The 25512-nt window shown below is 39.3% G+C and overlaps 1 protein-coding gene across 4 annotated transcripts in view; it reads right to left on the bottom strand.

Annotated features, from left to right (window-relative positions):
• Window positions 1-25512, bottom strand: part of PRKN (parkin RBR E3 ubiquitin protein ligase) — a 1294051-nt gene that overhangs the window by 164675 nt on the left and 1103864 nt on the right. For all 4 annotated transcript variants that reach the window (XM_032407521.1, XM_032407520.1, XM_032407518.1 and 1 more), the window contains exon 9: window positions 15410-15559. In XM_032407521.1, coding sequence (XP_032263412.1) covers window positions 15410-15559 — 150 coding nt within the window. The remainder of the gene's footprint in view (window positions 1-15409; window positions 15560-25512) is intronic.

Here is a 25512-nt window from a genome sequence, read left to right as displayed (position 1 = left end):
AAGATCAGTGGGTGAAAACTTCAGTCCAACCAGGGAATTTTCTAGAATTGTCCCTCTACTCTCAGTCTGTGGTAATGCTGAATGCTAACTGTATTTATCTGCACAAATTCAGACGGTTATTGTGGCAACACCGTTTAATATAAGGGTTGAAAGACATTTTGTGGGTATTATTGAGAGACGGAGGTCTAATTTTCATGCCTTTGAATAGAGAAAGTGAAAGGCATGTATTGTTTAAAGAAAAGATCACAAAGCAAGCACTCAGTCTCGTCACAAATAAAAAGGAAGTAACATTCTGCTTAGAAGATGTTTTTTTCTGCATGAAAATACAAAACTCTGAGAATGACTATAATAGGAGGGTGTTTGAGTGAGGATGACAGAATGGAGAGGACTCATGGCAGATGTGGGAGAGACTGACCTCTTTCCCCCACCATCCATTCGCCCTTTTCTGTCTCATAATAATGTAGCTGGACATATGGCACCCACTGCCTTTGGGGCTGGCCATGTGGCCACGGAACTAGTTTCTCTCCTGGGGGTATGAGCTGTCTGCCACTTCTGGGTCTGGCTCTAAGGATTGGAACGTCCTCCTCTTTCCTGACTCCTTCGCACCACACATGAGGGCAACTAAGGACTTTGTGAGGGCAGAGCCACCATCCGGGCTCATGATTTTTATGAGAGAGAAAGAAATCTCCATCTAATGGAGCCACTGCTGTTTTGGGTCTCAGTCCCACACCATAGGACTGAGGGCTGAATAATATAATGGAGTGCGTGACAATCCATTTAGCCCAAAGGAATGAGGAGAATGTTTTATTGCTGATTTCAGCTACCGTGGACACACAAAAATATTATGGGATATAATCTGAAGGATATAATGTTTGCTACTAGAAAGGCCTTATCAGGTAGCTCTTTCTGTTGTTATCTGCCCAAAGTTCTTAGTGAATGAATTCCTTTGGTCATTTTTAAGATAATGCCCATGCACCAGTTAAGAGATTTTGGCTAGAAAAAACAGAAAGCCCCATTCAACTGACTTAAATAGAAAGGAAATGTATTTTCTCCCATAACACATGGCCCAACAACAGAGTGGCTTTTAAGCTACTTAGCTGAGTAGCACAGTCAAGACCAGAAAGGCCTGATTTCTCCCCAAACCATGAGGAGTAAGGGTCACGGGAATAGCAAGGCTGTGTTAGGTGACTCACGATTTCCTACTGACGAGGGTATGAGGTCACCTCCCAAAGGGGAGGATACTTGAAGAAAACTCAGTGTTCTGTTAGCAAAAACAAGAGGGAGATGGATGTCAGGAGGGAAACCACCACTGTCCACTACAACCTGTCTGTACACACAGATTCCAACCATGACCTGCCAGGAGCTCGCCCCAGCTGGCTGGGTGGCCAGGGCTCTGGGGTTGTGCTCCATCGGCGAGCAGTCTTGTTTGTAGAGGGAAGGTAAACAGCGTCGAGGCGGCGTCTTGCCGATTCTTTTCTTAATTTTCTAGGGGTGATTTGCATCCTTTGCCCATTTATGATTATAGATCAATAACATTTAAAATGGTGCTCAGAATATTAAAGGCATGCCCGGCAAGTGTTTGATTTCCACCATGTTTATTATTGGACTGTAATGCTCTTCCGAGATTGTACTCAAATAGTGTTTGGTTTCTGTAGAACAACAAATTAAAACTACGTATAGCAATGTAGCCTCCAAACAACCAATTTCCAGACGTTTTAAAAATCTGTTATGTTCATGGCGCCTGGGTGGTTCAGTCGTTAAGCATCTGCCTTTGGCTCAGGTCATGATCTCAGGGTCCTGGGATCGAGCCCCCCATTGGGCTCCCTGCTCAGCGGGGAGCCTGCTTCTCCCTCTCCCACTCCCCCTGCTTGTGTTCCCGCTCTCACTGTCTCTCTGTCAAATAAATAAATAAAAATCTTAAAAAAAAAACAACAAAACATTTGCAAGTAATGAGCAATTAAAAAAAAAATCTGTTATGTTCCTAATGGGAAGCAATTTTTAGCCAGCTCACTATGGAAAGTTCCGGGTCAATAGATGTAGTCTAACAAAGATCTTATCTCCTTAATCCCATCTTTCTACTTCACCTTTTCTTACTGATTAAGCAGCTCTTGCACTTTTTTTTTTTTTAAAGATTTAATTTGACAGAGCACAGGCACAGGGAGAGAGAGGGAGAAGCAGGCTCCCTGCTGAGCAGGGAGCCCGATGTGGGACTCGATCCCAGGACCCTGGGATCATGACCCAGGGCGAAGGCAGCCACTTAACCGACTGAGCCACCCAGGCGTCCCTTGCACTTTTCAATAATACAATATCGCTTCTACAAGAGCCAGGCCATGTCTTCCCGTAAGGCAGTGTTCCAGAAGCTTCCTTTGTTGTGGATTTACTTCTTCCCAAATAGCAGCCATCTTTTGAATATAGCTCTGCTTTCTACTCCCTCTTTACATGGAAAATGATTTATGTGAATGGTCTATAAAGAAGGTTGACAAAGAAGTGGGTGATTTCTAGGAGGCATCCATTCCAAGCTCTTCTATTCTTGAAACATCCAGCAAGTACACTTCCACCCTATTTCTGCAAAAGACTAATTTACAACCTGATTGGACTCAGTATCTCTTATCACTTCCTCCAAATAATCGGGCAGGGCCAATTTGCGGGCTGGAATATGTGAAGAGCTCAAGTTTATAGAGAAGAGGTAGTAACTGTCTCCGGGCATTTGCTCAAGAATTCTTTAGGCATAAGTGACATTCTGTAAGTGGAGTGGGTTCTGTCTGCGGAAGAAGCCACAGGAATAGCTAATTCAGACTTCCTTTGAATTATGGACCTGTCAGTTTAACACTGATACCCTGAGAGGAGCTGGGGGAAAAAAAAAATCACTCGACATTAAATTCCCAGCTGTCACCGCATGCTGGACAATAACCAACAAGGCTTTGGGAAGAAGAATATATGTCAGGAACAATATTATTTCTTTCTAAAAGAGAGTGACGAGCGGTGTGGATGGGGGAAGAAACAGGCATTCTGGGCCTGCTTCTACAGAAAGGAGGAAGAAAATTGCTCTCCTTTTGGAAGTGAGCGCAATAATGGGTCCACTTGACAAACTACTTCCCAGAGTGCATCAGACGGTGTTATCTCCCTCCCTCTGAAAGGACTCTTTCTTTTGACCCTGGTTCTGGAAGATGGGCGGATGGAGCAAAACTTTCACATTTGGCCTGTGCCTTATCCATGGGCTTCTAGTCTTACTCGTTTTTTTTCTTCTCCTTGAAAAAAAAAATCTTTAAATAAAATCAACATGAAGTGAATCTTATTCTCTGGTCACAATGTAAACTTTTAAATGGACGGATGGACGAAAGCCCGTGTAGCACGCTCGGGTGCTTCTGCGAGATATACTTCCTATGGGCCTCCAATCTGTGGAGAAGGTGGGAGTCAAGATCATGTTGGGCCAGGTCAGATTTGCCTGGGGGAGCCTTCAAAGTTCTCTCCTTGGGCCTCATTCACTCTGCGCTAAAGAGGCAAAAGATCCTGAGGACCGCGCCTGGCAGAATCTTTGGGCCCACTGAATGCAAAGGCTGGGCTCCAGGGAACACTTAGTTTATGGATCTGTTATAGACCCTTGGGGACCACTGGCAATACCAGTGACTTGTCTTTACCCGGGAAAACCCTGTTCCCTCACAGGAACTTTCAGCGAACTGATCTAATAATTTATAGACTTCTTTCAGTGGAATGTGTGAGAGTGAGAAATACATTATTCTAGCATTGAGTGCCTGTTTTGTTTGGGCCGCATTGTACTCTGTCTTAATTTCATTGAAAATAAGTATAAACAAAAATAGAAAGATACACAAAAAACAAGAAAACAGGCTGTAAGAATTTAATTTCTAGACTACAGATATGGGCAAGGTACCATCAGAAAATACTTTCCTATAATTTAGGAACTACTTCAACTATTTTAAAGCTATACAAAAATTAAAATTCTCCTATTTGCATGACTGTTCAATGCATTTACTGACATGTTTCATAGAACTTATTTTGAGAACATAAATTTTCTAGCAGACTTCACTCCCATTTTTCTTAAATATGTCATTCAACCAAATCAGTATGACAGGAGAGTGTGCTCTACACAAATTAATGCTTAAAAGATGCTAAACTGGACCACCTGCATCTCTAGCTCCTTCAAGTGAATGGTAGCAAGTGCTTACAATTTGGTTTTTCTGCCCTTGATCTTTGCTGATGGAAGCCAAATTTCCTCCTCCCTAGTCTAAGCCCAAAGAAACACTATGTCTGAAATGCTGTCAAATTCTACCTAATTCAGTTATTGAATTACCTTGCTTTTATTTTTAACAAATAACATTACTATCTTTTTAAAAATATAAATTTAAAAAAGTAATTCATAGAAAAAGAAAATCCTTTATGTTATAAAAAGTGAAAGTAATATATCTACATGTTTAGAAACTTCAAACATTACAGAAAGTTATAAACTAAAAAACAAAAGCCTCCTTCCCTATATCCCCACTTTCTCTATCCAAAGGCAATCACTCTTAATGGTTTCTTTAATTCTTCCCAGAAAATATTTTATATATTTATGAAGACTGAGCATCTTTTTCTTGCTCTTTTCACTTAATTCTATATATTAAAAATTGTTCCATATCAACACACAAGTTGACCTTATTCTTTTTAACAGGATATTATGTTTGATTATATAGATGTGTCAAAATATATTTAACCGCTATGATATTTATTACTGAAAATTTGCTTGTTTCCACATTTTTATCTATTACAAAACAGTACTACAAAAAATATCCTCCACAAATACCTTGATAAATCTTTGTGATTATGTCCGTAAGGTCTATTTCTAGCAGGTCTATTTCTATTTCATGTTACTATTACACCAAGCGGAGCAGGGGTTAGGATGTTGCAACCCAAATTAGGACAGAGAACTTTGATCTGCAAGGATGATTCTGTGATAGGGCTGAAACACTGTAGGTACGAATGCAGGCAAACTAATTTTATTTTATTTGAGGCAAACTAATTTTAAGCACTGGAAAGAAACACCTAGATCTGGACCTAGCTGAAGTGGACACCTGTCAGGTCTTTGGGGATAAAAGTCAGCTCTGGATGTACTTAACCGTCAACCGGAGTCTGAAGATGCATAAAGAGTCAGTGCTACAAGGAGGACTCCAGGAACACCCAGAGCAACCGAATGAGCTACATCAGTCCCTTTGGGATTCCATACCAAGAGCACATAGATGTGATATATAGGGCTGGGCCTCACGGGGCAGGAGGAGAAGATTTAATGTTAAATCAAATTTTTTGGCGAGGGGGAGGCATTTTTAATGAATTGATAGAATGATAGCAACTGGAAGTGACTCTAAGACCCCTTATTACTTATGAGTAATACACTTATTACTTACTCAAAGTCAGAGTGCCTGCCTGGCTTTTGATCCAGTGGGAAGAAGGGCTACTCCAGCTGAACACATTTCAAAAGAAAATGGGAGGAACAAAATGTGGTGTATCCATACAAAGGAATATGATTCATCTACACAAAGGAAGGAGATCTGACACCTGCTACAGCATGGATGAACCATGAAAACTTTACGCTAAGTGAAATAAGCCAGACGCAAAAGGACAAACATTCTGATTCCACTTATTGTGAACCATCTAGAGTAAGTGAATTCGTAGAGGCAGAAAGCAGATTAGAGATTACCAGGGACTTGGAGGGGGATGGGGGTTCAGTTACTGCCTAAGGAGTACAGAGTTTCTGTTTGGGGTGATGAAAAGTTTTGGAAATAGACAGAGGTGATGGTTATACAACATGACGAATGTTTTTAATGCCACTGAATTGTATATTTACAAATGGTTATAAAGGGTAAATTTTATGTTACTATATATTTTAGCACAATAAAAATTAGTATAAAAAAGGTAAAATGAAAGAACAAAGAACACTGCTTTGATGATCATAACCTCATAATTCTGAGTGCAAATTTCACCACGAAAGATGAAGCAAGAACCAGAAAGTGTAACGAAGCAACTGGAACGAACGATATCAGATCCCTGAGGCCATTCTCTAAGGACAGTGTGGAGGGAAATCGAGAAACCCCAGTGCACAGGAAGGAATGATGGCGGCCAGGCCCTAGATCAGTATGTCAAAGAACTACCTCCTGCAGGGGCCGCTGTCCACGAGAGCCCATAAAGAGAAAAGAACTGGAGGTGAATCAGAAAGAGGAGGGCATTACGTGTCTCTGTGAGGCTTCTACCACCAGATGATAGGAGCCTGAGAAACAGCGGGGGGTAAAAAATAATTAGCAAAATGAGGCGAAGCATAACTCTTTGTCCCCAAAATCTACTGATGGCCTCTGGGAAGGCCAGGGGAGAGAGGCCCACCATGCAGAGGGCCAGGGAGGGGAACTCTGTCCGGCCATCTTGTGAGAGCGGCCCAAGTCCCCCATTGTTGTGACTGCTCTTGTCAGTGTGCTGAAGCCATTCTTGGCTGCACAGAAAACGAGAACAAAACCCCAACGCCCACAGTTCCTTCCATCATTACCATATTGTCCTACGCAGTTAACGTCTTATGAGACTGACACATGTTAATACCTACTATGTGAAAATAATTTATTAACCATAGTATCACTTATTCTACGAAGTTTAAAAATCTTCATGTCCATTGAATAGGAATCACTTGGAAATAGTGATCACCCAGAATCATAACATTTCCTCCTCTCGTCTCTATGGATCTTATACCCATAGAATTATATAGCAATAGCTGCTTAAGAAAACAAAAAGGTTTCACTATAAAAATAAGCAGTGTCAAAAATACATCCACAACAAATATGGCATACAATTTTTTTGTCTAAATTACACTATGTTAGTTCACTCCAAAGAGGACAATGTTGTAGGTCTAAGGTTCTCATCCTTTGAGCTCATTAGCTCATTGTGACTGTGGTATGCTTGCTACTCAGCACCGTCCATTTAAAAAATAAAATAAATGCTTTCGTTCCTAAGTTGTTCCATGAAACACCTATCCTATAAAATGCACCACACAAAAGGCAGTTCTAGCTCTAAAAAGCTTAGGAAATGCTATTTGTGGTATTCTACTTGTTCAGGCAAAACGCATGTTTGCATATTGAAAGATTTAAGTGTTATGGAAAAAAACCCCTCTGTTTAACCTAGCTTAACACATGTTTCCAAGTTGTGTGATGCTGGACCTCTGCCCAGCCTCTCTGCCTCCACTCCAGCTTTCCACCCAGGAACATCCTTGGAACCTATGCTGAATGAGCCTCACTTTGGAAAATGCTGTTCTATATTTTTGTACTTAGGACATTGCTTTAATTTTCTTCTTAACCAGAATGGAAGAGGTCAAAGTGTTTGTATCTGAGACACAGGAAACTCGAGTTTGTGAAAGCTCCTGTTTGGGTGATATTCTAGTCTTTCTTTAGACTCATGCTGTCCATTAGAACTTTCTGTGGTGATGATGATACCATGCTCTCCCTGCACTGTCTAGTCCAGCAGCAGGAAACCACATGTGGCCATTGAGTACTTGAAATGTGGCTAATGTGACTGAGGAAACAAATTTTAAATTTTATTTAATTTTAATTTAAATAGCCATATTTGGTTGGTGGCTACCATACTGGACAGCAGAGCTCTAGACTGAGGTGAGAGCAGGATCAAAAGAAATGCATAGAAACTATGTTATCTTCAATAGAAGTCTGTTTTCTAGAATGTTCTGAGCTCTCTGGTAGCTTGTAGGGCTAAAGAAGGTTTCTCCATTCCATTTGCCACAAAATGGATTTCCTAACATTATTCAATGAGATGGAGCTTACCATTTTGAAAGAGTATAATTATTCCAGATTTCCCTTTATTTTAACCAAAAAAAAAAAAAAAATAGCTAAAGACACATGGAATGGTCAGTGGCCTGTGTTGGATTAGAAAATATGTATTTCTATTTCAAACAACAGAACACTTTCTAGGAATATTTGCCAACTGATAAATGTTTTCCAGGGGAATGGTATGCAGAACTTGTTTGTACATTTGTGAACAATTTCTTTAATTAAAATAAATACTCTCCAAAGCTTTCTATCTTTGCACTCCAAGCTGTCTCTCACATGGAAAGTCTAGCAATGCCTGTTTCCAATCTGCACACGAGCCAATCTTAGAGTTTAAATTAGAGTTTTGGACACATGTCAAATAAACATGGGATGCATATTTTTGACATTTCATAACATTAACTTTCTTTTAAAAATACTTTTTGATAAAGAACATCTTGTATATAAGAGAATAATGTGTCAAAATGATATGATACCACTCTCCATGTGTTGCACGGGCCAGGTGGTTGAGGCAAGCGAGGTATGATCACAGCTGGTGCTTCATGCTTACAAACTCACATTTAGGCACAGAGAAAAATACCTGGCCTTTCTGGTGTCTCCTTGAAAGCATCACAATATAAACCACATATATTTAGAGTCTAGATTTTACTGTCTAGACTTCTCTTTAAAAAGGGAGACCTCAATATAGTTTTCAAAATTCTTCACGTAATTTAATTTGGTATTTTTATAAAATTAAACTATCCTTAAAGTATAGGAAAAGCAACCATTTTATTTTTCCTTTTATTATTAAATATCAACCATCTGCTTGCTTTTTATTTCTGAGCTCCACGTGTTGAAAAAAAGACTCCCCATCTATTAATGTTTTTTTTTTTTTTTTTGTTATTATGTTCACTGTATCATACTTAAAGGGTCTATCCAACAAGAAAATCTAACAATTGTAAATATCTATGCCCCCAACATGGGAGCAGCCAACTACATAAGCCAACTATTAACCAAAATAAAGAATCATATTGATAATAATACATTAATAGTAGGAGGCCTCAACACTCCACTCTCAGCAATGGACAGATCATCTAAGCAGAAGATGAACAAAGAAACAAGAGCTTTGAATGACACATTGGACCAGATGGACTTTGTAGATATATACAGAATATTCCACCCTAAAACAACAGAATACTCATTCATCTCGAGTGCACATGGAACTTTCTCCAGAATAGACCACATACTGGGTCACAAATCAGGTCTCAACTGATATCAAAAGATTGAGATTATTCCCTGCATGTTATCAGACCACAATGTTTTGAAACTGGAACTCAATCACAAGAAAAAATTTGGAAGGAATTCAAACACTTGGAAGTTAAAGAGCATCCTGCTAAAGAATGATTGGGTCAAGCACGAAATTAAAGAAGAACAAGCAATTCATGGAAACCAATGAGAATGAAAACACATCGGTCCAAAACCTATGGAATACTGCAAAGATGGTCCTAAGGGGGAAATACATAGCCATCTAAGCCTCTGTCAAAAAAGTAGAAAAATCCCAAATGCACAAGCTGACCTTACACCTAAAGGAGCTGGAGAAAGAACAGCAAATAAAACCTAAACCAAGCAGGAGAAGAGAAATAATAAAGATTAGAGCAGAGATCAATGGAATAAAAACCAGAAAAACCGTAGACCAGATCAACAAAACTAGAAGCTGGTTCTTTGAAAGAATTAATAAGATTGATAAACCTCTGGCCAGACTTATCCAAAAGAAAAGAGAAAGGACCCAAATTAATAAAATCATGAATGAAAGGGGAGAGATCATGACTAACACCACAGAAATAGAAACAATTACTAGAAATTATTACCAGCAACTATATGTCAACAAATTAACTTAAGTTTTTAACTCAATATCTGATCTTTGAGTGGAAGACTAGGTATCTCCATTTGCCTTTGTTGACTCCTTTCCTATATAACAACTGAAAATGAAGCTTGAACCCTGATCTAAGTACAATCTTCAACAATAGAGTAATGCTACTGTTACAAGTAGTTCAAAATCATCATTTTCAACAAAAATTTCTTTGCACATAGCAGCTCGTACCCCTACTTGTGCAGATCTAGATTTCAGTTTGATGGAGCCTTTCCGTCTTTAATTAAGCCCTACAATCTTTGAGGCCCTCTTCAAAGAAAATGCAAGAAGACAAACTTGGTAAAAACAAGGGGTCTGTGCAAGTGGGGAGCCCAAGATGAAGACTTCATTAGCGCCTTGAGAAACCTGCAGCAAGATGGCACCCTCCATTAAAGGAAGGAGTGTCTACCAGGTGCCTGAAGAAATTCTTATTTCCTTAACAAATGGTCAGTAATATGATTTTTTTCTAAATTTTTTTTTTTTTTTTGGATTTTTTCTCCTGGATTTCTAATTTAAAACAGAAAACTCTTCATCTAATTCCCAGTATTATCCTAGATAAGAAATTCTCTCTCAGACATGTAATATCCCGAAGCAACACCAAATAAGATAATGATGTTTTATTTATAGAAAACTCACAAGGTTGATTGCCTTAGCTTTCTGTATTCCCAGGTCAGTGAGTATTAATGTATTCCATACTTTGTTGCTGTTTTCCAGTATTAAACATGTCAACATTTTACACTGGAGTCATAAAAGTTAGTGAGATAGTTCTGATGAATAGCAATAAGCCAGAGTAAAGAATAATGCATAACATGAATTCCTTAGGAAATCAATTAATATTTTTATAAGCAGTAGTAAAAATACGATCAAGGGTTAGCAGAGAGTGAGGTCAGGCTATTTGATCCCCAAATATATTCTTTGTTGAGTTCCATCAGTCAATGTAAAAATATTCTGTTCTGTGTCAAAACCGAAATCTCAGTGCCCCCAAGACTAAGACATTTTATATATCAGGATGTACAAAATTCTAGTTTGGCTGTGTAGCCTTTGACAGGGGACATAAACTGTAATTCCTGCAGTACTTTCAGGTTCCTAATTGACTTTTATGGATCCCTGAACTTAGTTCTGAATTACGTATTATGTGTGCAAGTAAAATACTGTATATTGTGAATTTCTTGGTGAGGTTCTTGTAAGCAATTCTAATACTGGGGTAAATGATGATTAATATTTGAAAATAAAAGTGCTAGTGTATTCATATTACTTCAAACACTGTTTCCATCCACCCATCCATCCATCCATCCATCCATCCATCCATCCATCCATCCATCCCCAATGAATGTTGAACTCCAAATACATGGAGTTACTGAGGACAATAATGTCAAAATTAAGGATGGGAATATAAAGGCATGAAACAAGTGTAACACTTCAACTTGAATCCTGGTATGTGGGACTTAAGCTCACATAATTCTTTATAATGGTATTAAATTTGCTGGAACCATCCACAACTATCAGGCCTTTCTGAGATGGACTGACATTATCATTTAAATAGAAATCCTTGTCTTCATGTATGAGCTAATGTGCACTGCTCTCCAGGTAACAGTTAAGCCTAGTGATACAGCAGAGCACAGGATCCGGTAATCTGATTTTCCAGTGGACCGTACTATATGTCTGAATAAGAGAGTCATAAATACAATCAAAGCACTTATTTTAAGAAGCCAAAGACAATCAAAATACTGAAATCTGTTTCTTCAGATGGAAACCACATACAACAGGAATCATGGGTGTATGAAGGACCATCTAGGCATGTAGCGGTGAGCTGACTGACTGGAAGACAACACACGCAGCTGTGTCTCAGCTCTGAGAGTGGGCATCCATGGGCACATCACAATACACCTCTAAGGCCTAGTTTTATAACATCAAGCATTTCTTGGATACCCAGATAATAAGAGTTGCACTTTTTAAATCTGTTGGTAGTTGAGAAAAAATTAAGCCCAAGTAGACTCACAGGTATCTTACATTAAACTTGTAAACTACAACCCGAGAACCACTGAGGTTAGTGAGATCTAGAATGTCTTCACATCTGAGACTCTATGATTCTTCCATAGCTTTGTTATCAATGACTTTCCTTGAATATTGTGTAGGATGAGGTGCTTTCTACTTCCTGAGGTAGCCCATTTTGCTGTTGGTTGTCCATGGTATAAGGGCAAATGCTAAGCAGAGATTCATCGTTCTCTAACTTCTACTTATTGGGCCCTGTTCTCTCTGGACAACATGAACTAACCATGATTTCTACCACACAACAGCTTTCCATTGCCACCCTTAAGTCCAGAAAAGATTGGCAGCTTACAAGAATGAACAAATCATAGCAGAACTGTATACATCAGAAAAAAGGGAAGAGAAAGAAGGAAAAAAGTGAAGCTAGAAAATAAGTTTCAAAATCTGTTGTAATAATGGTCTATTTATATGTGATAGCTAGCACACAATTGTGGCTCTAGGTTACTGACCAGTCACCTTTCAGAGGGACACCTTATTAGTTGCACAATTTAAAATGTTCTCAAGGACAACATTCCTCAGGACAAGCCTAAGTGCTCCCATTGCAAAGGTCAGCCTGGAAGAGCTACCATGTTATCTCATAGAAAAGTCCATTGGGATGTTCTGAACTGCACACATCAAATTTCCTGTATAATGACCACAATGTAAATGAATGACATTTTGTCAAAGTACTAGGTAGGAGAAGCAATTCTTTGAAGGGTTAAAATACTGACGCCTAGATACCTGATTCCCTGCTATTGATCTAGCTTGATTCTAGAATATTTGAAGGAGAGGATCAAATGATTATCCTGAACAGAAGGATTTTTATTTTTTTTGAATACTGGGTCTTTTAAGCAAGCTTTTGATAAGCATTGATTAAACTTTTCATTAAACAGTAAATAAATACACATTGTATGCCAGGTACTGTTCTAAACATTTTACATTTATAATCTCATTTCATTGTCATAATGGTCTTATATGGGGTTGCTATAATATACCCTATTTTAGAGATGAGGAGACTGGGGCACAGAAAGATTAAGACCACTAGTAGTTGATGGAGCCAGGATTTGAACTTAAGGCATCCAACCCAATCTCCTTTTTAACCACTATAGAATCCCAAAACCATGTTAGTTGGGTTAACAGTCTTTTGTGAAAGTTGAGGATTTGAAGGAAAAGGGCAATGATGAGATCAATTTATCTCTATTGAGAAGCCAAAGCAATGGGGATTGATATAAGCCTCAACAAGAGTATGGGGCCTGAGGCCAAAAGGCAGGGAGAGAAAGGAAAGCATCAAGTTAAGCAAATACTTTAGAAAATCATTTCTCTATTCTTTCTCCAAGTTCTTCAAATTGTAAACTGTGGTGGGTCAGAATAGGTTCATGAATTCTTTAAGATGGAGCCTAACTACCTTCTCTTAGAGGGTGGGCTGGATCATGCAGGTCAGTTCTAATGAATGAAGTGAAGTGGAAGGGATGGTGTACATCCTTGGAGATCAGGTTATGCAGGCCTTGTGGCCCTCCCTTTGCTCTCTCTTAGATCATGTGCTCTATGTAAGTTAGCTACCATCCTTGGGACAAATACCCTAAGAAGAGGGCCATGTGATTTGGAACCGTGGCCTTTGGCCAAAAGCCAGTGAGGAACTGAGCTTTTTTTTTTTTTTTGGCCTAAAATCATGTGAATGAGCCATTTTGGAAGTGGATCTTCCAGCCCCAGTCAAGCCTTCAGATAACTGAAGCAACCCAGCTTGACAGCGGCGTCATGAGAGACCCTGAGCCAGAGTCAGGGCCACTCAGCTAAGTTACCTATGGACTCCTGACACCCATTCTGTGGGATAATAAATGTTTATTAATTAAATGGTTAACATTTGGGGTGATTTGTTATGCAGTAATAGAGAAGTAACACAGAAACTGACGAGAACACCGTTGAAAACAACAAAAACGAACAAATGAAAATAAAATAAAACTCAACATTTAGAATTTCAAAAGGACAAAGAAACATCCTGAAGACAGCTCTCCTCATTTAGGTAAGGTTTGCCCCCAAAGTCTTTAACCCAAAGGTATGAAAGCCATTCAATTCATTCCTAAAGTAATTGTCCAGGATTTGGAACTTAAGTGTGTACATAACTTACTTGCAATGTCACATTGAATGAGAAAAGGAAGACACAGCTGTTCAAAACTTAAAATTATATAAAACCCTCCAAGTTCTTTAAAGCAAGGTGAACAACGGAATGCAGAAGATGGGCCAAAGAAACTCTTCTTCTCATGAAGAAAGTTAAGACCTTAAAGTCCAGCTTTAGAGAATGGAACAACAGTGGGCAATTAGCAGGCAGAAGCATACAATTTAGTCATTAGTTAAAAACTACTGTAACTCATTTTAAAAGAAAACATTCCCCAGCATTCTGATCTCCCAGAGTTTGGCAGCTGGCTTAGGCCACACACAATCAGTGCAGATTATACAATACAACTTTAGTAAGCCTAAACAAGTTTCAGTAAACCCAAAGCTAGCAAACATGACTTGTGTTTCCATTCTAACGTAAGTCGTGATTATTAATCCAGAGGCATTTTTTTCTGAGTAGGCATCACGGTATCTCATGGCTTTTCAATGTCCACTTCCTCTACTATGGCTCAGCCCAGGACTTTGCAGCCCCACAGAGAGCTTCACTGAGGACAACAGACGCAAACTTAGGCAAAGGTGACTTACAGCTCTCAGCCAAAAATTAGGCCCCGGCAATAAGCCTTTGCCAACAACACTCCTTCTACAAAGCTCCTCATGAAGTTGCAATTTTAAAAGAAATGTTTTCCCATCAAAATTCAATAGCATTTTATAGGCACATACACTTTCTTCCTTTTCTGGCCTGTGTGAAATCTAATATCAGGATTATTAGCCATTTGTCATTTCAACCTATAATTTAGCAAGCCTTTTTGTGTTTGAGTTATGCTTTCCTCACACCTTCCCTGTCAGCTTGCAGCCATAGATTCATTCAAGAAGCTGTCTGGGTCATATTGGTTGACCTCTTAGAACAAAGAGTTTCCATGTTTCTTATTCTGCTTCCCTAAGAGGCACCATTAGTTCTGCTCATCTCTTTTAAAATGATTTTTATGACACAATAACATTTCAAGTTTTCCATATTAATCTTCATTTTATTTCTTGAAATACTTAGGCAAATGATTCCGTTAAGACATCACTGATGGGAAATTCTCTTTCTCCTTTACTCTGTCTACTTAAAGCCAACTCTGAAAAATAATAAATTTTTTCTCTGAATCAGCTGAGCACTGGAAAAAAAAAAAAGTCTGGTCTAGTACTTCACGACATCTTAGAGAAAACACTGTGACAAACAATTAAAGCAGAAACTCTTAATATGACCTTTTCCTCCCCATCGGTGAATATATATTCATATCTGGGATCCTATATCAGAATTTAAAAGTTTCTTTTTTTTTCTTCTTTTTTAAAGATTTTATTTTTAAGTAATCTCTACACCCAATGTGGGGCTCGAATTCATAGACCCGAGATCAAGAGTCGCATACTCTTCTGACGGAGCTAGCCAGGTACCCCTAAAGGTCCATTTTGTTATACGTCAGTTGAAAGATGTCTGAGTGCAAAGGGAAAATGAAAATAAAACAAATTTATAATCATTGCCAATTTGCTAAAAACACACACACAATGAACACCCAGAGGTGTAGGTGGTACTCACCCCACAGCCCAGACCGCTGCCCCCTTCACAAGTGACCTTCGTCATGCCTGGCTCGGGAAGCAGCCCCGCTCCACAGCCGGGGCTGGGGCACAGCACACCCCCCATCCGTAGCACACACTCTTCAGCGCCATATTGCTGGTACCGGTTATACTGCAAAAAAAACAAAAACAGAAACAAAACCCAACATGAGTTTTTAAAAGTGATAATACTAAGATGTGCTGTTTTAGCCAAAATGTTAATAGTTCATGGTGTGTGGATTTTCTTGTTCATCTGTTTTGGTAAAAAAACCAAAGAGGATGGGGTCGGGTGGATGAGGTACGATCCAACATAAAGAAAGCCTGCCCAATTGCAATTGGCAAAACAGGTAACTTCGTATTTCTAGGGAATTGGTCCTAAATTTTCCCCCCAAAGTTTGTTCTTTTAATATTACTACAATCAACTGCATTTAACAGTCTTATTTCATACGAATTTTAGGAGCACACTATATTTTAAGTTATGGCATCATTATCAAGCTCATCAAGTAGTAATTTTCATGCCTCTCTTCAGGAGTCTATGGGCTTTTAAAACCATTTTGAAGATAGTCCTGATATTCCACCCTGTGCTAATTGTGGGCAGCCCACATGATATCTGAGCATATCTGAGCAATGCTGAGCATATTCAGCTAGATGAAGAAGAGATTCATGTTTTCCTTTCATCATTATTCTCTTTCTTAAAGCATGTTTCTTTTATCCCTGACTTCATCACGCTGTTGCGTGGCTCAACGCCCTCCGTTGTTTCCCCAGCCTGCAGAATAAAACTACACAGTGCAGTGTCCAGCATCTTCCTGTTGCAGCCGTGTTATTGTTCTCCTCGTGTTATTTGATCATATTCACTTCTAAAATCAGATCAAGTCAAGTGAATTTGCTCAACTGTGAATTAATTTATGCAACATTCGGTGACAGTCTACTGTGTAGGTGTCAGACCTGACCGTGGGCGATACAGCAGTGAACAAAACAGACACCTCTGCTCTCATCCACCTGCCCATAACAATAATGCTGAAAGGTTATATTTCAGTGGGAAGGAGAATAAAAACCAGAGAAGCAGCACATTTTGGAGATGATGGGGACTATAATTTTGAAGAGGTGATTAGGGGATAGGGGATGCCTTAATAAAGAAGGTACATGGAAGCAAACATCTAAGGGAGATTAGAAAAGCAAGCCACGTGGCTACCTGTGGGAATGGGCTTTTGGGTCAAGGACAGAGCGGTGCCAAGATGCAGAAGCCAGAATGCTCTTGGTGCTCTGAAGTACAGCAGAGGCCAGTGTGGCTGAGTGACAGCAGACAGGGAAATGACATAAGATGCGTCAGGGAGCTCTTGGGGATCTGGGCTGTGTAGGTCCCTGAAGGCAACTAGGAGAACTCTGGCTGCCATTCTGAGAGATATGGGAACCACGGGAGACTTTGGAGCTGTGGGGTGACATCATTTGACTAATCTTTTAAAGACAGCCATCTGGCTGAAATATTCAGAATCGACTCTCGCGGGCAAGGACGGAAAGAGGAAGCAGAGGAGCAGGCAGGAGGTTTTCAGGGATCCACATGCGAGATGGCAGTGGCTTGAACCAGCAAAGTAGTGGTGGAGGTGGGGTCTCAGCTGGATATATTTTGAAGGCAGAAATGGCAAAATTTTTAGGCAGATCGGATACATGGCATGAGGAAAAAAAAAGGAATCAAGCAGGAATGTAATGTTTTTGCCTGAGAAGACAGAAGGACACACACACACACACACAGAAAGAGACAAAGAATGAATTACAGAGATAGGAAGACTTATAAGAAAGGGATGTGTCTGCATATGTGTGAGTGTGCATGAGCGTGTGTGTGTGTAGGTTGGGAGTTGGGAAAAGGAGTCATTATTTCTACTGTGCTCATCTTCAGTTTGATAAACTGCTACACAGCTAAGATGCTGAGTGGCTAATTGAATATATGAGTTTGGAGTTTAGGAGAAAGATGTGGGTTGTAGATACAAATTTTGAAATCATATGTGCATGGAAGGCTGGGAAGAAAAGGGTTAGCATCAGGCCTCCCATGCATTTTCTCATTTTTCTGGCCCCGGGAAAGAAAGACGACTTGGTCAAATCCTTTTGTAAACATGCTAATGGTACATCCATACAATGGTATTTACTAGAAAAGACTCCTTAACTATGGAATACATTAAGCAGGAAATGCTTCCATGATGAATGATTCCTCGAGTGATGGGGAATGATGAGACAGTTTATATAATTGAGAGATTTCATGTTAATGATCATTCCATGAACTTCTCTGAAACCTCATTTATTAAGTCTGGCCTAGAGTACACCCTAAGATGCTGAGAAACAACCCATACTTCTCTGTGCTTTGTGTGCACCTCATTATTACCCATATCTTTGAAGCTATTAGTAAAGCTTGACACAAGGTTACATCTATGATTCCTGTGAGTCTGATTTGACAATCCAATTCTGTGTTATCTCAATAGTCATGAGGCTGGCTGAGACTATCTAACTTTTGTAAGGAAGATGAGAAGGAGCCAGGAAAGAAGCAGCAGCTTATAGGCAGGTGGAAAATGAAAAGGATGTAGGTGTCCTGGAAGCCAAGGGAACAAAATTCTTCAAGGGGGGTGTCATGATAAATTGTCTCAAGAACCGTACAGAAGGCAATTACTGAAAACTGGTTGGAGTTGGAAATGCATATGTCATTGTGATCTTGACAAGAGCCATTTCAGGGGAGTCATGGAGCCAAAAGCCTTAGTGGAGTTAAATGGAGTCAAGACAGAATTGGAGGAAAAGAATTCTAAGAGGTGAGAATGGGTCCTTCTTCGTGTAGGAGTTTGGCTAAAAAGGAGAGCAGGAGTATGGGCTAGCAGCTGAAGAGGGCAGTGGGACTACCAAGGATTTTTTGAAATTGGAGAAATAATACGCTTGTATGCTGAAGGGAATGAGTGGGAAGAGAGGGGAGAACTGATGATGTCAGCTAGGAAGTGAGCTCCGTCCTTGGGCAGGTGGAGGAGTGGGATTGCAAGGATGAGTAGAAGGTTTGGCTTGAGGAGGGAAGGCCGCCATCCTTAGCAAAGGAAGGAAGGCAAAGTATTTGGGCCCAGGTGCAGACAAAGGAGGTGTTGGAAATTTGAGAAGAGAAGGAAGATATCAATGATCAGGGGAGAGGGAATGGATGGAGGGAGCCAGCATTATTGCTAGGCAGCACTAACAACCCATTTGTAGGCAGAGATTATGAATTGAAAGGAAAACTAGTCAGCAGAATTTTATGTTTTTCTCCAATACCTGGCTGCAAAGTACAGAGTAGGCAGGAAGTTGGATTTAAGCCAGGTGGGAGTTTGGTCAGAGAGCAAGACACTCCTCAGTCCCTCCCACCCCTATGTGCATCCCCTCATGCAACTGTGAATGAGTTCAATAAATATCTATCGAGCCCCTCTGAGGTGCTCAGCTCAGTGCTGTACCACTGGACTGTCCAACCTTCACGCCTTGGCCTACCCAAAATGGGTACAAAGTTCTAGTTTTGCAAGATGAGTAAGTTCTGGAGATCTAGTGTGTGGAATGGTAATACATTGAATAATACTATATTGTATACTTGAAATTTGCTCAGAGGGTAGGTATTTCAGAACTATAAGGCTTTTCTTAACATTTGCTATTTTACATCTGTATCTCCTTTCTTCTACACTGGTTCTTAAGAACACAGAGGATGACGGAAGAGAAAACAATATTCCACAATAGCTCATTTGCTTGATCTCATACATATACAAGGATATTAGAATAACAATACCAATATCACTATGAATATGATTACTAAAAACCTCACATTATCTTTTTTTTTTTTTTTTTATTTTAAGGTAATTGTTTTATTTATTTTTTTTTTAATTTTTTATTGTTATGTTAATCCCCATACATTACATCATTAGTTTTAGATATAGTGTTCCATGATTCATTGTTTGTGCATAACACCCAGTGCTCCATGCAGAACGTGCCCTCCTCAATACCCATCACCAGGCTAACCCATCCTCCCAACCCCCTCCCCTCTAGAACCCTCAGTTTGTTTTTCAGAGTCCATCGTCTCTCATGGTTCTTCTCCCCCTCCGATTTCCCCCCCTTCATTCTTCCCCTCCTGCTACATTCTTCTTCTTCTTTTTTTCTTTCTTAACATATATTGCATTATTTGTTTCAGAGGTACAGATCTGAGATTCAACAGTCCTGCACAATTCACAGCGCTTACCAGAACACATACCCTCCCCAGTGTCTATCACCCAGTCACCCCATCCCTCCCACCCCACCCCCCACTCCAGCAACCCTCAGTTTGTTTCCTGAGATTAAGAATTCCTCATATCAGTGAGGTCATATGATACATGTCTTTCTCTGTTTGACTTATTTCGCTCAGCATAATACCCTCCAGTTCCATCCACGTCGTTGCAAATGGCAAGATCTTATTCCTTTTGATGGCTGCATAATATTCCATTGTATATATATACCACATCTTCTTTATCCATTCATCTGTTGATGGACATCTTGGCTCTTTCCACAGTTTGGCTATTGTGGACATTGCTGCTATAAACATCGGGGTGCATGTAGCCTTTCGGGTCCCTACTTTTGTATCTTTGGGGTAAATACCCAGTAGTGCAATTGCTGGATCATATGGTAGCCCTATTTTCAACTTTTTGAGGAACCTCCATACTGTTTTCCAGAGTGGCTGCACCAGCTTGCATTCCCACCAACAGTGTAGGAGGGTTCCCCTTTCTCCGCATCCCCGCCAACATCTGTCATTTCCTGACTTGTTAATTTTAGCCATTCTGACTGGTGTGAGGTGGTATCTCATTGAGGTTTTGATTTGGATTTCCCTGATGCCGAGCGATATTGAACACTTTTTCATGTGTCTGTTGGCCATTTGGATGTCTTCTTTGGAGAAATGTCTGTTCATGTCTTCTGCCCATTTCTTGATTGGATTCTTTGTTCTTTTGGTGTTGAGTTTGATGAGTTCTTTATAGATTTTGGATACTAGCCCTTTATCTGATATGTCATTTGCAAATATCTTCTCCCATTCTGTCAGTTGTCTTTTGGTTTTGTTGACTGTTTCCTTTGCTTTGCAAAAGCTTTTTATCTTGATGAAGTCCCAATAGTTCATTTTTGCCCTTGCTTCCCTTGCCTTTGGCGATGTTTCTAGGAAGAAGTTGCTGCGGCTGAGGTCGAAGAGGTTGCTGCCTGTGTTCTCCTTTAGGATTTTGATGGACTCCTGTCTCACATTGAGGTCTTTCAACCATTTGGAGTCTATTTTTGTGTGTGGTGTAAGGAAATGGTCTAGTTTCATTCTTCTGCATGTGGCTGTCCAATTTTCCCAACACCATTTGTTGAAGAGACTGTCTTTTTTCCATTGGACATTCTTTCCTGCTTTGTCGAAGATGAGTTGACCATAGAGGTGAGGGTCCATTTCTGGGCTCTCTATTCTGTTCCATTGATCTATGTGTCTGTTTTTGTGCCAGTACCATACTGTCTTGATGATGACAGCTTTGTAGTAGAGCTGGAAGTCCGGAATTGTGATGCCGCCAGCTTTGCTTTTCTTTTTCAACATTCCTCTGGCTATGCGGGGTCTTTTCTGGTTCCATACAAATTTTAGGATTATTTGTTCCATTTCTTTGAAGAAAGTGGATGGTATTTTGATGGGGATTGCATTGAATGTGTAGATTGCTCTAGGTAGGATTGACATCTTCACAATATTTGTTCTTCCAATCCATGAGCATGGAACGTTTTTCCATTTCTTTGTGTCTTCCTCAATTTCTTTCATGAGTATTTTATAGTTTTCTGAGTACAGATCCTTTGCCTCTTTGGTTAGATTTATTCCTAGGTATCTTATGGTTTTGGGTGCAATTGTAAATGGGATCGACTCCTTAATTTCTCTTTCTTCTGACTTGTTGTTGGTGTATAGGAATGCCACTGACTTCTGTGCATTGATTTTATATCCTGCCACTTGACTGAATTCCTGTATGAGTTCTAGCAGTTTTGGGGTGGAGTCTTTGGGATTTTCCACATAAAGTATCATATCATCTGCAAAGAGTGAGAGTTTGACTTCTTCTTTGCCAATTTGGATGCCTTTGATTTCTTTTTGTTGTCTGATTGCTGTGGCTAGGACTTCCAATACTATGTTGAATAGCAGTGGTGATAGTGGACATCCCTGCCGCGTTCCTGACCTTAGGGGGAAAGCTCTCAGTTTTTCCCCATTGAGAATGATATTCGCTGTAGGTTTTTCATAGATGGCTTTTATGATATTGAGGTATGTACCCTCTATCCCTATACTCTGAAGAGTTTTGATCAAGAAAGGATGCTGTACTTTGTCAAATGCTTTTTCTGCATCTATTGAGAGGATCATGTGATTCTTGTTTTTTCTTTTGTTAATGTATTGTATCACGTTGATTGATTTGCGGATGTTGAACCAACCTTGCAGCCCAGGGATAAATCCGACTTGGTCGTGGTGAATAATCCTTTTAATGTACTGTTGGATTCTATTGGCTAATATTTTGGTGAGAATTTTTGCATCCATGTTCATCAGGGATATTGGTCTGTAATTCTCCTTTTTGATGGGGTCTTTGTCTGGTTTTGGGATCAAGGTAATGCTGGCCTCATAAAATGAGTTTGGAAGTTTTCCTTCCATTTCTATTTTTTGGAACAGTTTCAGAAGGATAGGTATTAATTCTTCTTGAAATGTTTGGTAGAATTCCCCTGGGAAGCCATCTGGCCCTGGGCTTTTGTGTTTTGGGAGATTTTTGATGACTGCTTCTATTTCCTTAGTGGTTATAGGTCTGTTCAGGTGTTCTATTTCTTCCTGGTTCAGTTTTGGTAGTTGATACATCTCTAGGAATGCATCCATTACTTCCAGGTTATCTAATTTGTTGGCATAGAGTTGCTCATAATATGTTCTTATAATTGTTTGTATTTCTTTGGTGTTGGTTGTGATTTCTCCTCTTTCATTCATGATTTTGTTGATTTGGGTCATTTCTCTTTTCTTTTTGATAAGTCTGGCCAGGGGCTTATCAATCTTGTTAATTCTTTCAAAGAACCAGCTCCTAGTTTCGTTGATCTGTTCTACTGTTCTTTTGGTTTCTATTTCATTGATTTCTGCTCTGATCTTTATTATTTCTCTTCTCCTGCTGGGTTTAGGCTTTATTTGCTGTTCTTTCTCCAGCTCCTTTAGGTGTAGGGTTATAAAAACCTCACATTATCTTTACATGCTATACCATTTCTTCTGCCAAATTTTTATAATAATTATACTGTATCTGTATTGTTGAAACATATGGCCATTCCATACTATGCTTTCTTTTTCTTAATTTTCATATTATCTTGGGTCTAAACACACACACACACACACACACACACACACACACACACACACACATACCCCTCATGTTCACCACCAGTCCTTATGTTGATGTCTCTCCAGTAATTTTGGTTGTTAGAAGGATATTCTCCAGTAAATTCCTCAGAAGGAGTGCATGGGAAAGACATTCACTGAGGTCTTATGTATGGGTAACCATTCTTTTGGGGCCTTTATTCTTGAAAATGAATTTGACTGGATATAAAGTTCTTGGCTCACAGTTCTTCCTCCTTGAGCATCTTTACTGTCTTATTCCATGTGTTTCTGGTATAAGGCATTACAAGCTTGATACAATTTGATTTTTTTTTCCTTTACACATTGAATTGATAATCTTTTTGCCCAGATGCCCAAAGGATTTTTTTTTTTCTTTAGAATCTGGTAGTTTGTTAGAATATACCTTGGTGCTGGTCATTTTTGATCAATTTTCACGATTCAAGGAAGCTGTATTGAATTTAATTTTCAGCGTTTGCTCTATTTTCTTGCTTCGATGTGTTTCTTACAGGATTTCTAGTATACATATATTGGATCTTCTTTACTCACCTTCTCCATCTGTCAACTTTTCTGGAATCTCATCTCACTTTACTTCCATGTTTTAGAAGTTTCTTCCTTTTCACTTCTTATTTCTCTTAAGACAATATCTGTTATTTATGTGTATTTGTATAATTTCTTAATCATTTGGTTCCTTTTGAAATAGTTCCTCTAGTTTCCACCTGACTGACATACTTTTCTTGTGTCTCAGGACATCATTCTGCTCTTCATTCTCTGTAACTCTTCAAAACTTTGTATGGAATTTAACTTTGCTTCTTGCTGTTGCACAGTTTTACATGAAATCAGTTCTGCAACTTTAGAAACAAGTAGGATCCAGCATAGCTCTTCGTGGTTCTAGAGCTTCCTCTTCTCGTTGGTGGAACTCACTTTCTATGAGCTTCCAGCTTCGTTACCCACTTTTAACTGGATTTCCTCTTCCCTCATCCCCTTTTCTATTCCAAGCACATTTCTGTTCAGTGTGAGGCCTTGTCTCGAAAGAGATCTTTGGCTGGTTAAGTTTTGTGAGTGCAGGAGTATCCAGTCCCTTCAGACCTTACTGTAGACCCTTTGCACTACCCCCCAATCCTTTTTTGTATTTGTATCTCCTGAATTTGCTATAGTATCTTGTCCATAGCTGGTAAACAACAAATTCTTGTAGGATGAATTAATGAAATCTAACTCCAGTGAGCACCAATTAATTAAATACTTCTAACAAAATAATTAATGGCGATGGGAATTAATAACAGTGATGGAGGATGGATTTCTATTTTAAATAAATGGCTCTCAAGCAATTGGCTATTTTCCGATGTAACGACAGATCACCTATCTATTTAATTTAGTTAAGGGATTTTACTACTATGACGATAGCTTTTATCTACGAAGAAGTTAACCTATGGACAAAGACCAATAACACTTTAGAAATTCTTGCTGAGTGCATTCATAGTGGCCTCAGATACTGATGAAATGTGAAATCATGCTCTTCTTTCCATTGATTAGCTAAGGAATTTATAAAAAATGACTTTATTATAGTCATTCTATTTGTGATACACTCAAGTGAATTTGAGCATACAACTTCTTTTCTAAAGGAAGACAAATATTTTAACTTATATACCTGGCAATTTCTGATAATTAAAAAGTACACACATCAGGGCGCCTGGGTGGCTCAGTTGGTTAAGCGACTGCCTTCAGCTCAGGTCATGATCCTGGAGTCCCAGGATCGAGTCCCGCATCGGGCTCCCTGCTCGGCAGGGAGTCTGCTTCTCCCTCTGACCCTCCCCCCTCTCATGCTTTCTCTCTCTCAAATAAATAAATAAAATCTTTAAAAAAAAAAAAAAATAAAAAATAAAAAGTACACACATCTGAAATAAAACCTATGCCTACTGAGTGCATTACTTTTTTTTTTTAACATCGTGAAATTTATAAGAACAAACATTTGACCTGAAGACAGTAATGAGTTAGTATTCACAGAAAGCTTCATACCCTAAGGAAAGAAATTAGACGGGTGATTATCTCTAGGTCATTAGAGATACTTATTTGGTTCCCTTCAAGATATGGCCCACATTTCCATGAATTCCTTTCAGCCACTTATGGCACAATGTTGACAATGCATTGAAAGAACCCAACTATATATTTACTAGAGAGTTGTAACAAATCAGCACTAAGTAGAGCGGAATATCTATATTCATCTGAGTGCAAAATACACACAATAGTGATAAAGTGATAAATGGACCCCAACTGGGGAAAGTGAACAGATACCGATCAGTTGGTACTACTTGCGGCATATGCAAGGGCTTTCTTTACTTATCAATGATGGGGAGCATTTTACGAGCAGAACTGAAGGAATGTGATTAATTAGTAATGTGCGCTAAGTCTGTGTAGAATCTATTCTCAGGTGAGTTCAAAAGAAGCAAATTCTCTAAAAATCCTTTATTTATTGTTTGTCTTTGGATTCACAGTGAGGGACTGTGTGTGCACCTTTGTATGTGTAGACATAGCCATCCTTACCTGCCAACTAATGCTGTTTCAGCCATTAAAACTAGTTTGCCAATTTATAGATATACTTTCATAAAATGGATAATCCACAGACAGATAACTAAGATAATTTAGAGGGACACCATGATATTCACAAAAATTTTTGAAAATAAATATTAACAAAAAGCATACCACTTTGCCCCTAAGGAAAAAAATTTTTTGAA

Source organism: Phoca vitulina, unplaced genomic scaffold, assembly GCF_004348235.1.
Source record: "Phoca vitulina isolate PV1807 unplaced genomic scaffold, GSC_HSeal_1.0 scaffold9, whole genome shotgun sequence".
Lineage (NCBI taxonomy): Eukaryota > Metazoa > Chordata > Mammalia > Carnivora > Phocidae > Phoca > Phoca vitulina.
This window is presented reverse-complemented; position numbering and strand designations above follow the sequence as displayed.